General features: G+C 38.1%; 1 protein-coding gene across 2 annotated transcripts in view; it reads right to left on the reverse strand.

The window, feature by feature from the left end:
* The window catches only part of FBXW7 (F-box and WD repeat domain containing 7), a 147,177-nt gene that overhangs the window by 69,758 nt on the left and 62,804 nt on the right, over positions 1-14,615 (reverse strand). The window contains exon 1 of one of the 2 annotated variants that reach the window (XM_085300624.1): positions 11,237-11,571. The exons of the other annotated variant lie outside the window; for it this stretch is intronic. Within the exon in view, the coding sequence (XP_085156750.1) occupies positions 11,237-11,383 (147 nt within the window). The 5' untranslated portion in view covers positions 11,384-11,571. Of the gene's footprint in view, positions 1-11,236; positions 11,572-14,615 lie in introns of those variants that run through there. 2 annotated transcript variants of the gene reach the window in all.

Below are 14,615 nucleotides of genomic sequence, written 5' to 3' on the forward strand. Positions count from 1 at the left end.
TAAAGCTAGTAAACTAGCAGTCATAAGCTTTAGAAATACCAGATATCTACGATTTCATCATCAACAATCCAACTTACTTTGCCAAAAACAGGTAACAATTGCTACAAATAAAATGCAACAATTTTCCTGACAAGATTTGCAACTAAATACTTTTTCATGTAAAAAGGGAGAAGGAAGGACTGATATTTCTATAAACTAGATTCCTAAAGTCATAAAGGTACTCAAAATTAATGGAAAGAGTTGCAGATCATGGTATTTAATATATATTTAATATATTCCTGCACTTCAGGGACAAGTCTGAATTTTTAAGTTTCCTTCTGTATCAGGGAGAGAAAAAGCATGGGAGTGTAGGGGTATCATTAAGCAGGTCCACAAACCTGCCCCTCCTCACTGCCGTGTTTTCAGGAATTTCCCTGAAGATGTCTTAGAAGTCTTCAAGCATTTACCTTCTCCATGCAGCAGGAAGAACAGGTCACTTCTGATACAAGTTCTATCTACCTGAACAGACAAAAGTAAGGCTGGACCTGCTAGAAGTGGCCATAAACAAACTAACACGCCATTTTTCTGGACATCTGAAACATTCATTTGTATGCCCAAATTAAAATGGGGCAAGACTTCAGAGAAGGAAACTATTTCCTCTTGATCCTCACAGAAGTTTGGATGTCTTCCCAGAAATCTGAAGACTGGCTCAGAGCTTAGTACTGTATAAGACAGCTGCATTCATTTCATATAAGGTGCTAAAATGAGAAGACATCTGGATACAACCGTTCATGGGAAGGCACATCATGAACCCAGGAAGACAGGGCRAGTAGACGTACGAAAATGAGGTGGTGTCACATACAGGAAGAAGTGATCTACATGAAGCAGGCACTCAAATTTCACTCAGGAAGGCAACACAATATTCAAGTCATTTGGAAAAGCTAACTTTAGTCCTGCCAGCAGATCTAATGGATCTTGGTATTGGGTGGTTCAAGCTGTCTCCTCTTCTCTTGGGAAATAAGGGCTGCATTCACTGAGGACTTTCCCCAAGATAAGCAGCTCTTGATGTGACAAGACAACAGAACAGAGAATAAATGAGAAGAAATTTACAGCAGGTTTATCTGACATTTAAACAGAACAGTTCCAGTAAAATTACAACTGAAACTTGTTATATATAATAATTGGCTTATTAGATTTTGTTTCTTTTCTTTTCAAATCCTACATAAGAAGGATTCTTTCAAAAAAGTATAAAAAGAATCAGTTAAGTAGCAATATGGTCTTCTTTTATTTCCCAAATACGTTTTCTTGGGGGTAATTCCTTAAACAAGCAAACAAACCAACTCTCAAACAAATCTAATTTCGCGCTTCTAAGCTACCAAATCACTTATGACTCGGGAACTGACCAAAACCCTGCTGTTAATACCATAACCCATTTCCATTTTAAAATGAACAAATACTGTTATGGACATATATCCTTAATAACTCTTAAAATTAACTTCAGTCCTCAGCTTGGAGACACATTAATTACAATCAGTGCCATCAAGACCCCAAGATACAATGCTATTTCAAATATGATTAGAAAACTAAGAATTTCTATCAGTAGCAATCTTACATAATTACATAAACCTGAGACACAAATGGCACTGACGCAAAAGATCCTGTCATAGGCTAAAGGGATGATGGAGCCTCACTTTCTTTAATTTGGTGTGATTAGTTTTTTGCCATGTGCAGTGTCTGTATTAGATAATCTAACTTCTCTTGTACCAACGAAAGCGTGAACTACAAATAAATGTCAAGCTTACATGTCTAATACACGAAACAAACAGAAGATTATCATAATTTAAAACAAATTCATTCCTCCTTCCAAAAAAAAAAAAAAAGTGCCCAAGCATTTATTTTGAATAATCTTCAAGGTAAGAGAAGTGGCACCAATTGTGACAGTTCCGTCTAGAGATAATAAGACAAGTGCAAGAAGTAAGACTAGATTTACATGTAATGTTTTAATATTTAAATTATGGTATTTAAACCTAAATGCACATATTTTAAAAATTAATTAATAGCTGCTCTATTTCTGTATTTCTTCAACTTCATGGTTTATCTGCTTTAATTAAGAAATATTAGGCTAGCAAGTACAGATAATTCCTTTTTTCATTAAAGGAGGCGCGTGGGCAGGAAGGGCTTACCAGAACTGCATGCCGCATAACTAGAGAGCAAAGGACAGGAACAGTGTGGGTGTAGACAGGCAGGAAAGAAGAGATATGCTTCAGAAAAAAACATGTAGACAGAATAGGCACTAGACAGTTGCGGACCTGTTTGATAGTTTGGTAGCTAGACAGGATTTGGAGGTGGGGAGAGAGGACAAGGGAGAGACTGAGGCCATGAAAGAAGCAGCAAGAATTCAAGCTGAAATTTCACTGACAACAAACCACAGGAAAAATGTGAGATGGCATGTAGTAGTGTTATAGCAAATATGTTAAAATTGCAAGCATTCTTGCCAGCTGCTGCTGTTATCATGAGAAGTAATCTTGTGTATGGTTTATTAATAGCAGCATGCTTCAGAAAAGACTACCATTGAGACTTACAGAGCACTGTATCACGTGGATTCACTTTGAGCTACAAAATCTAAACTATTTAAGTATATTAGTAAGTGTACCTAAATACAGAATAAGTAGGAAAAAAATGGGACTAACAAAAYACAAGAAGTACTTTTGTAGCACCCGTTCTGCCATTCTTTTTCAACTTTCAGCCAGAAAAATTCTGGTGGGAGAGTATCCTTGGAAAGAGAGCAGTATAATATTACAGGTGGAATACTGATCTATAACCCAAGAAACAATTTTCTGTTTCTAGCTACCAGAAACACATCATGTTTCAACTCCCATTTCCTCTTGTCTTTCATCTCTTCAAGCAGTAAGCTTTCTGTGCAGGGACATTTTCATGCACAGCTTTTAGGACAATATTATTATAGTATCAGTCGTAAAACTTTAAAGAAGTATGCTTTTTATATCCACAAACACATTCATACCTATGAACATTAAATCATAAGGAGGGATCCCACACAATACTAGATAAAAGCAGTATGTTGCAAGTAATCGCCTTCATAATAGGCTATCTGAAATACATACTGACTACAGAAAACAAGGTCAACTGCAATTTTAGCAGTCCCAGAGAAAGGTACACACATTATAATATTCAGTTTCAGATTTGCTTTTATTTAAATATTACAGATGTCTAAAAATAAGTCTTTTACCTACATGAGTCTTCCCCATGCAATTTTTTTTTTTTTTTTGCAACTTACAAATGATATTCTATCTACTATCTTCCATATGAAAAGCAGAGCATATATAAGCTTAAAGTATTAAAATAGCAGTAAGAGACTAAGAGAAAGGAACATGATTTGTTCATTACAGTGCAAAACATTTGCTATCTTTGCCATATTATTATACTGTTTCTCCCTGTAAAACAAAAATACCGTCCAAGCTCACAAAGAAGTTTAATTCATTTATCAAGTGTTGTGAGTTCCTTTAATACTAAGATACTAAGTACAAAATCAGTTGAGTTAAAGAAGTCTTTCTATATACAGATGATCACTGAAGAAGGAACATATATAGAATAACATATCCGGACTTTTTGTATAAACTGATCATTTATGCATTTAACTCCTCTTTCTTCCTCTCCTCCCTTTATCAACCAAATTAGGGTCAGCAGATCRTTGGCGGTCTTGCAAGATATTAGAATGGGATCTATGAAACAAGTGTTAAAATTTTTCTTTTTTTCTTTTCTTTTTTTTTTTTAAATCAAGGACAAAAAACAGAAACAGGATGGAATAAATAAGACTAAGCAACAGGTTTGTGTAGTTATTTTTTGGTTCTAAATTTTAAAAATGCTTTTACAGCACTGCATCAATTGATTCCCACATTTTCTTCTGAAAAGGCAGGTGGCCTTTCGATGGGTGGCTCCTGCTTTCTGGACGGTTGCTGTAAAAGGCTGAAAATTTCTCCTTAGTATTTTTTTCCCCCCCTCTCTCTCTCCTTCTCACACACACAGACACAAATCTTACTATGATCTTACCTGCTGTTTCAATGTTACAGTAGCAACATTAATTATTTTAGATATGAGTTTTACCCTATCACCTTCCTGTACAGTATTAGCATTTTCTTCTGACACATATATACCTAGTACTTCACTCGCCCCAGCTGTGTATTTAAAACATACTAAACATTTAATATAGTCTGCAATTATCATTTGAATTTCCAAGAAGATTCATTATATTATTTTATGAATATTGAATCTTGCTAGTAAAGTCACGTCCATTTGAGAGGCGATCAGCTAGGGAAGTTATCTGAAATGTGATCAAACTACCCATGACCAGAGTTATGTTCCGCAACCACCTCAAACCCTTTACAAAGCAGCCTGGCAATCAAATTGGTTACTCACAAAATATATCAAGGAACAACAGGTCTGAAGTATAGATTTTCTTGAATTAGCTAAACACAGAGCAAGAGGAAAAAGTCACCTCAGCTTCAGTGTTGTCTTCCCGCCCTTGCAAACCACCGAGTAATGTTACAGAACACTGGAACAGAACTTGGAAGAAGGCTACTGTGGCCCCTGGTTAGCACTGATCCTATCCAGGATTACACACTCACATGCTTTTATCAGGAAACAAATGGAAATAAGCGTACCAGGAGCTGGAAGGAGGGCAAAGGGAGAGAGAAAGAAACAGAGTAAAGGGGACCCAGTTTTGACCAAGATGTGGATATCAGATGAGTAGCAGTGTGGCGAAAGCAGTCTAAAACTGCGCAAAGGAAGCAGCGAGATGCAAATCAGAGTCTAAAATGCAGCTTGGAGGAAAATCACAGGCTAGGCAAGGAACCTGGGAATGAAGGAGCAAGTCTGGTCTGCAGAGAGGAACTATTTAGACCGGCAAAACCATCCTTCCCCGAAAGTCACAGCTCATCTTGGACCGACAGCACGCTGCCGCACTAACCAGCAGAGCTCAGAGGGAGAAGCAAGGCTGCAGCCCCGCTTACGACTTGCCCAGGTGTCCTTCTAGCTCGGTTTAACTTCTGTGCAAAATCTGGGAAATGCTACGACACAGATCATTGGTTAAAACTCATTTGCTGCCCTCTTTGCGATATGAGGCCATCTTGACACTGTCAAGTATTTCTCCCTCCCAGAGGATCATTCCCTCATACCTGAAACGCACCTGCCCAGGAAACCGGGATGCTTCATTTGCTGTAGAAGGATGGAAAGTGTTTACTGAATGATACAAGGGACTGCAAGAAGAGAAAAAGACTTGTGGTTAAGGCAATTAGGCTTCAAAGCCTTAAATGCAATACTTCATTTCACATTTCACAACCTCCCCTCCGGCAGGAGCAGACACTCGGCACAGMGGCCAGCGCCTCCGTTTACGGTGGCACGGCCATGCCCGCTCTGCCTCGTCTTTGCCGGGTGCCACGGTCTCCCGAGCTCTCGAGGTGGCAGACCAGACGATACACCAGACTGAGTTCAAGCACAGAAAAAGCTTTCACAAAGCCAGTCCAGCATGTTTTAAACAGCTCAACTTTGGTAACAATAGCGTTTTCTAAAAACATCTAAATAACTGGGCACAAAGGCATCAAATTGCCCAGGCAAGCTCAACTCTGACACTTCTTGAATTTAAGTGATTTGACTTCACAGTCCTCGCAACATGCTCTTAGCCTGCGCACGTGYGTGTAAGTCTGGAATAAAACAACACCTTTCATTGTATGAGAGCTGGAAGCTTTAAGTCCATCAAAAACACACACACAAAAAAAAAACATTTAGGTAGTGTTAAATATAAATGAGTTTCCTGCTGCTGCTTTTATCTCGCCCAGAAATAGCACAATTTAAATATACAAGCAATTCTCAAAGAATCATTATGGTGACAGAGGATCAATGATTATTCTGGAGGAAAAAAAAAAAGAAAACCCACAGTCTGTGGGCTATGACACACTGCAGTGGGAGTCTTAACGCTGCAGTGGGAGCTCCAGCCAGCTCTCGCTTCCCATCCCCGTTTTGCTCCCTCAGGCACAGAACAGAGTCAAGCGGTTTGCAGGTCCGATCACAGAGATAACTGCAGAAAGAAAGTGAAAAGGAGCAGGGGAGAAGATATCTTTGGACTGCTGCTACTCCATATTGAGAAGGTAAGTAACRTACTGCCTTTCTTCAAGGCTGCATCACCTCCCGCCGGAGGTAAGAGCAGGTGGAAGGACTGCAGTGTAGAGATACTCTATATACTTGGAGAAAAATACAAAATGGTTCATTACTCCAAATTATTTGTATTTCTGTRTGAGACTTTAGTCTCTTTCCCAAAGTCTTCCAAAACAAATTGTAAATTTCTCCAAAAATTAAAGAAAGGAAACAAATACTGTAAATTATACAGTTAATAGAAAAGTAAAACCTCTGTAAGGCCAGCTTTACTGAGAATATTTTGATATCCAGAATACTAGACATACTCCCTTACGATGAACAAACACAGGAACAAAAACGAATTTCCTTTCATTTGCCCCATCCATGTAGATACTGTCTCATCAGTCTGTGCCCTGTACTCCATCAGAGTAAAGGCTAAATCAGCTTTAAAAGAAAATAATTTCTGACAGCCATCTGAAGAACCTTCTGACACCCTGTGGCCATAACGCAAGTTCCCCGCCACAAAACCTCAAACCAAAACGTCTCTTGAGCACACTCGAGCATGCGGGAGCACTCTTACTTGTCTGGCAACAGACTCTCACAGTTTTATTTAAATAAAAAGTTATACACACATACATATATGTGTACACACACACCCCCTTTTCTTGACGTTGTGCTGACAGTCTCCTCTTACCCAGCGGTAAGGAATTTGGGGGAGTGGATCCATTTTGGGTTTAAGRGAAAAATACTTTGGTTCCTTTGTATTGTGCTCAAGACCTGATCCAAAGTCAGTTGAAATACAGGGAAGTATTTTCCCCGGTTAGTATTGGAGGATATATCTTTTCAGAGAAACCTGGACTGCTTTCCAGTCCATTAAATAACTTCTTACTGTCGTCCATGAAACTATGTGCTGAAATTACATGATTTGTTGCAGAAAAATCAGGCTTGTGTTTTCCCGAAGATCAGAATGRACTAACTGTTAAACTGCTGCTGCAAGCAGGTAGATTTGACTGCCAGTGAAAACGGCATTTTAATTTTTTTAACATAGAAATGAAGAGATAAAGAAACAAGTCCAATTAAGTAAAGGTTATGCATAAGATGCATTAATAGTGGAAATAATTATTAGCATACAAGTCAGCCAGAGGGARGAAAAGGAATTGGAGTCTGGAGTACTCCAGTACAGCAGCAAGCAGACCTATTCCACACGTAATGTGCAGGACCACTGGATGCTCTTACAAATTAGAAATCCAGGTGGGTATATAAATCAGCGCTGAAATGCTTTATCCTATGTTCCACATACACACAAATGCATCCTACAGAGGGAATCATTTTTACAAAGCAAGAGTGGATGAACTACCTAACTTTGGAAGGACCTGCCTTGCAGGTGAGACCTACCCACGTACAGTGTAACTGCTCTCGTGAAATAGTACAGTATAATTATTGGCTGTTTCTGAAAGCACAGGTATTGAAAATGGATACATTTATCAAGCAATTCTAGCTTAGGATACCATAGGGTGCATATTAAACCCATGCTTTACAACAATTCAGTGCTACTTTAAGTCACTTGAAATACAGGAATGTTGCAAGCACACAAGTCATTTTCACAAATGCTTCACCTTATCACCTCTTCTTGAAAATACGTATCTAAAATGAGGAAATCATTATACAACTTCTAAAAGCAGTAAGTATTGAAATTTTTAATAATATGGAAAACTAAAGACAGAAGAAATCATTTTTTAAATATAACTTTTGAAATAGTTAAAAATTAGAGTAGTTCAGAAGGAAGAACATGCTGCTTCTGTTAGAGGTTTAAGAGTTAAGGCAAGAATCACACAGTTCATTTAGAGTCCAGTTTTCAGCAATCTGAAGGTATTCACCATGACACAAAAATACAGTCCTTGTTTTTTGAACACACATAATATGCATGACTATCTCACAAGAATGCTCAATGATCAGCTGCAGCTAAATCACACTGAATGGCTTAGCGATACATGATACCTGAAATGTGTACTAAAGGGCTTAGTTGCTTCTTCAGATTATATAGCAAAATCGACTTTAGTGCCCACAAAACATACGGTAACAGCTAAAAAGAGGATCATAGCTGTGTCTATGTTCAACGATACAGTAATATATTCAGAGGCTGCTTTGAAAGAATTTATACACTTAGTTTGTATATACAATACTTCTGGAGCTACGTACTACAGTTGTTTTCAAGTGCTAAACAAAGAATGCTAAGTAATACTATTTTTAACTCAATTCAGACTGGTAGTATTGCAGACACAAGCGTTTTAACTACATGAGCAAACTGACAAAATACATAAGGGCGAACTGTTAAGTCTTGTGACCATTTATAGTACACAACTTGAGAGAAGCCGAATATAACCAACGCAGAGGATGCAGAAGCTATGAATCGTCAGCTCTCACAGCGGAAGTATTTTTACTCCCAAGGATCATAGTACACATTTTAAAGATGTTTTGTTTGGTTTAATGTACAAATTAAGGRGGTGAAGAAATGAGTTCAGACAAGGAGAAGGCTGAAATCTTTAAGTCATGTCAGTAYTTGAATGGCATAATTGTACATTTTCCATCAAAAGATAGGTATTAGGACTAAATTCAACTTTAACTGTAACTCCTGTTACAAAGCATATCAAGGTTATGTCTGGACATTAAATATTAAATAATTCAACACATTTCTTTTTAATATAAGTAGAATTTAAGAAAGATTTAACTGTGGCACATCAATGAAGATTATTTGTATCAGAGCTCATATTTYATATGAAAATACTTTTTGGTTCCTGGTACCTTTAATAAAATGATAAACTTCCGTAACAGAAGTACTGAGCCTCTCATCTGTTGATACTCAAAAAGGAATTATTTTTTAATAAAAAAATAAGTTTTGAAGCAATAGAAAATTATAATAGTGTGGGGTTTGGCGGTGGAATGTCTTTTCTTTTGCCATATAACAGGTTTAGGAGAGTTGAAGGCAAAAAAACCAGCACAGTTAATTTACCATCCAATATTCAGAAAATTCAAGACACTCAGTACATGTACTACAATCCAGTACACATTTGGCTACTAAGTACTTCTGAAAAACAYAGCTTAGGGAGGGGAAAAAAAAAAAAAAAGAAAGAGGGACCGAGCAGATTGCGTACGCAAGGCAGGCAGGCACGGTCACGACGAGCGAGCCCAATACGGCAGTCGCTTGGAGCCCGACGCGGGCTTCGAGCACGCTGCAAGGGCACGAACGCGAAGGCGGAGCTCCGACCCTTGCTGCTCGCAGCGGCCATCCAACTGGGAGTTAGTGGTTTCGTTAGACGCGACAGCCAGATCAGTTAACGATACCTTAGCTGGTAAAACACGAACGTCAGTATTATTATTATTTTCTAGCTTAGACCTGATGGTAAAATAAAAAGCAGATGTTGACCACCACCTTAGAATCCTGTTAGATCGCAGACTTCCAACTCATTAAACCGACTGCTTGAGCTTGATTTGGGGCAGGACAAGCAAGCAATACGGTGATTATTTGGGAACAACGGAAYGTCTTCAGAGAAGTGCATTTTAGCTGATTTTCATATATTTTGATACACTAAAAGGTATTTCTCACTACAGAAAATATACATATAAAACATTAGCATTAAAGTTCTGACAGTATAATATATTAATATAGCCACTACTTTTATTATAAAGATTTGTGAAAAATACATATGGACTAAATTTAAAGAAAAACATTCTTATGTTGCATACTGTCTAAGACAAAGACACTAAACCAATTCAAATTTCAAATACTTATTTCCAATGAAATATTTCTCAAATCATACATAAAATTTGAAAGCATATCTGTTTAAAAAGTTATTTTATTTCTTTCAACATTATAAAATGCTCCTATCTGCCATTCAGTGAATACCCATGTATAACAGCAAATTTCTGAAAAGAATTACTTTTGAGGTGTACATGATCCACTATAAAAGGCAGGCATACACATGTTCTAATTTTTGCATTGCTTTAGACTGATATAATTTTGCTAGCTTTCGATATATGCCATAGCTTTTACATATGAGAAATTCTCCCACAGACATTCAGAGCAACATAGCAAAAAAAAATCGAGATTTCAAGGGCAATCTTGTCAAAATTGTGATTTAATTGCATGTAAATTTACTAAAAAGGAAAATTCTTTTGACATTCAAAAACAGCTAGCACATTTTCAAAAGCTGAGACAGATTTTAAAATTTGACATTAATAGAGGGAAGTAATTTTTGTTCAGTAGAAACAGAAAACTCCATGTGGTTCAGAGAAAATTCATTATGAATAGTAATAACATTTATAATTTCACTGTAAAAATTGTTTCAAAGAGTAATAAAGCAATGCAATCAAGGTATAAGTTGGTTTGAAAATATTTATCTTTCATTCAAAATAGTATGTTGTAGAGAACAAAATTTAAAAGACTCCTTTTTAAACTCATATGTTTTAAGAGCAACTTTATTCACGCAGTTACCGAAGCTGTAGCGCAAGACCCGTGGTAGTTTGTCAGGCTCGGATTGTCTATATATAAACTATATCTCAACCTCCACATAGTAACATGCTATTTTTATTTTCTGTAACAGCAAAAATGTTATCTCCATTATTGAGAGTTGCAAAAGTATTATAATTATGTTTTTAGAAGTTTTTCTTGATCACATTCAAATATTAAATAAGCTTAAGAACTCTGAATACTCTACTTAATACCCAACAAGTCACATGTGCTGATACAATTTGGACCTACATTCAATTGATTTTAGTTCCCAAATACTTACAGCTGCTAAAATGGTGCATAAAAGCTAAATACACACATATAGATGTACCTGCTTTGCACAGCATTTGTCATCATCTGTGCGGTGAACAGTTACAAAAGAATCTTTGGCATGTCTCTTGAAACCAAGTAATATCTAAGGCAACACATGCAGATTTTAATTACTCTGAAGCACAAGTACGGTGGAAATAAAATACTCAAGGGCTACTCAGAGGCAGCGCGAGGCAATAAAGTAAAATACAAGTATTTCCTCATGGAATGACAAAGCACTCAACTACAAGCCAAGGGATCAAAATTCAGATTTTTAAAGGATTTTACGCTTACCCGCCTACGGCAGAAGGGCAGGCCCTGCGCAATGATGCTGATGCTAAATATCTTCATGACAGTTTGGTGTGGTAGAGGTTCTTTGGCGCTTTTGAGATCAACAGGAACCAAGCCATGGTTTATGGCAGTTTTCCCAGGTTTGGACATTTTACTGCTCTTACTTTGTCAAGTCTACTAATAAGGCAAGAGCATTATTAAAAACTAAACAGAACAAAACTTGGCTTTCAAAGTTGCATGATTTCCTTTAAAAATAAAGCTTTTGGCCCGGTGCTCGAGCTCCCCACAGCTTGCTGCCTTTGCCTCTCAGCCTTCTCCTGCCAAGTGTCCTGACCTGTCTGCTGCGCAGCGGAGGGCGAGTTCTCCTAGTATAGCCAGGAATTAAAGCACTAATGGGAAGGCAGACTGCTCCTGCCACTCACACGGCTGGTGGACCTCCCCTGCAACGGCAAAAGAACCCTCCTCGGAAAAAGGGACCCGGATATTTAGAATGAAGAATAAAATCGTAACCGCCATGAGTTTTAACAGCCATAGGCACTTACACATGCACTCGATGGGAATTTTTTTTTTTTTTTTTAATGAGTTGGAATTGTTCTTTCAGAGCGGAAAAATGAGAAGCTGATCTTCACACAGTAATCCTGCTACCACAGGGTGACTCCTACTGCTCTCCGGGCAAAGAGTTCTTCCAGAGTTTCAGCAAAACTCAATGGCCAGCGACTAAAAGCCTTATTAGGACTTTGCTATTTCTCATCCGCTGTCCCCAGGAAGACAATGACTGAAGTCAAATACCAAGACCGAAAGTTAAAAGTCAAACGGACAAAAAGCTTGAAAACCCTCAAAATGAAGATACTGTCTTGAAAGAGCATGCTATTTTAAGATTACTACTCTCTTTTTGCCCACATTGTGATTTTTAGCTCTTTCTCCCCACCCCTCCTGACTTGCGTCCAGGTGCCCCGAGTCCCCGCTGAGCTCTGCTCCTCTCCTCTGGCGGTTCGCGCTCCCTCTCCCGGCCCCGTCTCGCCCTCTGCCAGGGGGAAGCGGCATCCGGGGGCGCTGGCACCAGGCATGCCACAGGAATGCAGTCATCCTCCCCGTCCTGGGTGCAGCGGGTTCGGAGGTAAGTCAACCCGGCTCAGCACCCCAGCGAAGGGATGGAGACACAGCAAAGTCACCTCGAGCCGCTCGGCCAACTTTACTACCCACTCCCTGCCTCTGAAAACAGGGGCCCCTGGAGCGGTGGGGAGACTCCTGCCTTAGCAGTGAGCCTCACCAAGTGCCATTTCTCAGGAGGTGTGCAAGCAGAGACAACAAGAAAAGCTCTTAACAGGCTAAAACAGGAATATCTGTTGCCCAGGTTATCTGCAACTGGCTTGCTTCAATTATAAATCACGTCTTGATCACATGAGCTTTCCTACACTGCTGCTAGGTTCTCACAATCTTTTCAGTCCATACACATGAACATGGTTCTTAAAAACATACTCAAATTTTGAAATCTTTGAGCAAAATTGAGCAGAGACAAAGCCTGTGAGCATGTCTTACGAAATTGCTGACAAAAGACACAGAAAACCAAAGCCCGTGTATGAACCAAGTCAGTATAGCCCAAAACGCAGTGAAGAAGTGACCATTAAGRAATCTTACAAGTCCCTTTATGCACAACCCAAAGATAATTAACTGTATAATTGTGTAAGGGCAAAAGAGGAAAACTCAGTAACGCTTTAATACTGGAAGCACAACACTAACTTGACAAAAGACGGCAATAAAATATGCTTGTGTTACCATTTCCACTTACCCCTTTGTTTCCCCTTCAAAAAGCCAAGCTGTAATCATGTTTCACTTGCATACGCAAAGAGCCTCTCCACACCAAACATTTGCTTGTTAAACACTTTGCACAAAAAAAAAAAAAACCTACAAAATTCCCGAATGCKTTGTTCAGCATGTGTGTATATATGTATGGATTGGAGTAAGCATTTACTTTTAACAAAATGCATTTCTCAGATAAACAGAAGTCCTTATTTCTTTACAAATAGTGCATATAGAAATGCTGTGACAGAAAGCTGGGTAGCACAGTATTTTAAGGCATTTATGTTTTTTTCTTTTCTACTGTTCCATTCAAAAGCACAATTTAGACATACATTTTCTCGTCTCTAAAAGACTCGATATTTCCCTCTATATATTTCATTCTATAAACTACAAAAAAGTTTATCATTATCCTGTATTTAACAGTAAAACCATCAGAACACCCATTTTAGCTTCACTCTGAAGGCCTCTGTATTGTATACAACAAATATTAGGCTTTCACCTAGCAAGAAGATTTTCGGAAGGTGTCTTGGGATCCAAATTTCACTCAGATATCTGAGGAAACCTCACTGAAGTACACCAAAGAGAGGCAAATTGTAGCCTTTTATTTCTACTTTAAAAGACTAAAGTCAATACACTTGACAAATTAACTCTATCCCTCATACGTCATTAAAAAGAAAGCTACAAGTTCAACAAAGTTTTTCCATTTCCAATGCATAAGTCACTGAAGATCATGATTGTTCACAAACTTAGAAGTTTTCCTAAATATATTTGTATTATAGTAACTTGAAATGATCAGATACAGTATTTTTCAGAAATTTATATATATAGCTATTTCAACTTAGACCATACACAATATTTCACCAGTAGGCAGTATTTTATGTACTTTCAGTACATAAATGTCACAGGGCTTCCCCCCCCCCTTTTTTTTTTGAAGAAATAAACTTAGTTTTAAAAGATTATTGTCTCAGTGTGCAATTTCTGAAAGGAAGATTTGATGATTTGTCAATTTGTTCTATTTTAATACCAAACATTAACATTATTGCTTGGTATCACATCACTTTACCAGTTTATAGACCTTCTTACTTACCTTCTTTTATATTAGTACATAATTAGAGTGAAACACAAGAACAAGACTATTTCAAGACAAAATTGGTCCATGTACAGTTTTACGCACAACCAGCTATCAGACAAGAAAGCGGCAAGGCATTCTCCAAGCACCACTCTCAGCTCCGATCTCCAGTCTCAGATTATTTTCACACCTCTTAACAGACTGAGGTTTGATAATCAGCCTTTTTTTCTTCTGTGGTTTGAAATAAAAGTGCCAACAATGTCAGTTATTCCTCAGTAACTTCCAAAACACTGGCAAGCAACTACTCTAAAGCAACTCCACTGGGACACACTGCTTGCTTACATTCAATATAGTTCACTTTCCAAGTGGACAAAGTCAAAGCAAAATAAGGCTGTTTTGTAATACATGGAATTGCTGTGTTAACTTTCACACTTTTACTAGGTCAGTATGAGAAAGTTTCAATTTTTGTCTTTCCCCTTTAGTGTTGAGGGCTAGCAGACCAGACCCTGTTTT

The sequence above is a fragment of the Rhea americana genome, unplaced genomic scaffold (genome assembly GCF_003343005.1).
Source record: "Rhea americana isolate MKP2758 unplaced genomic scaffold, rheAme1 scaffold_167, whole genome shotgun sequence".
In the NCBI taxonomy this organism is placed as follows: Eukaryota; Metazoa; Chordata; class Aves; order Rheiformes; family Rheidae; genus Rhea; species Rhea americana.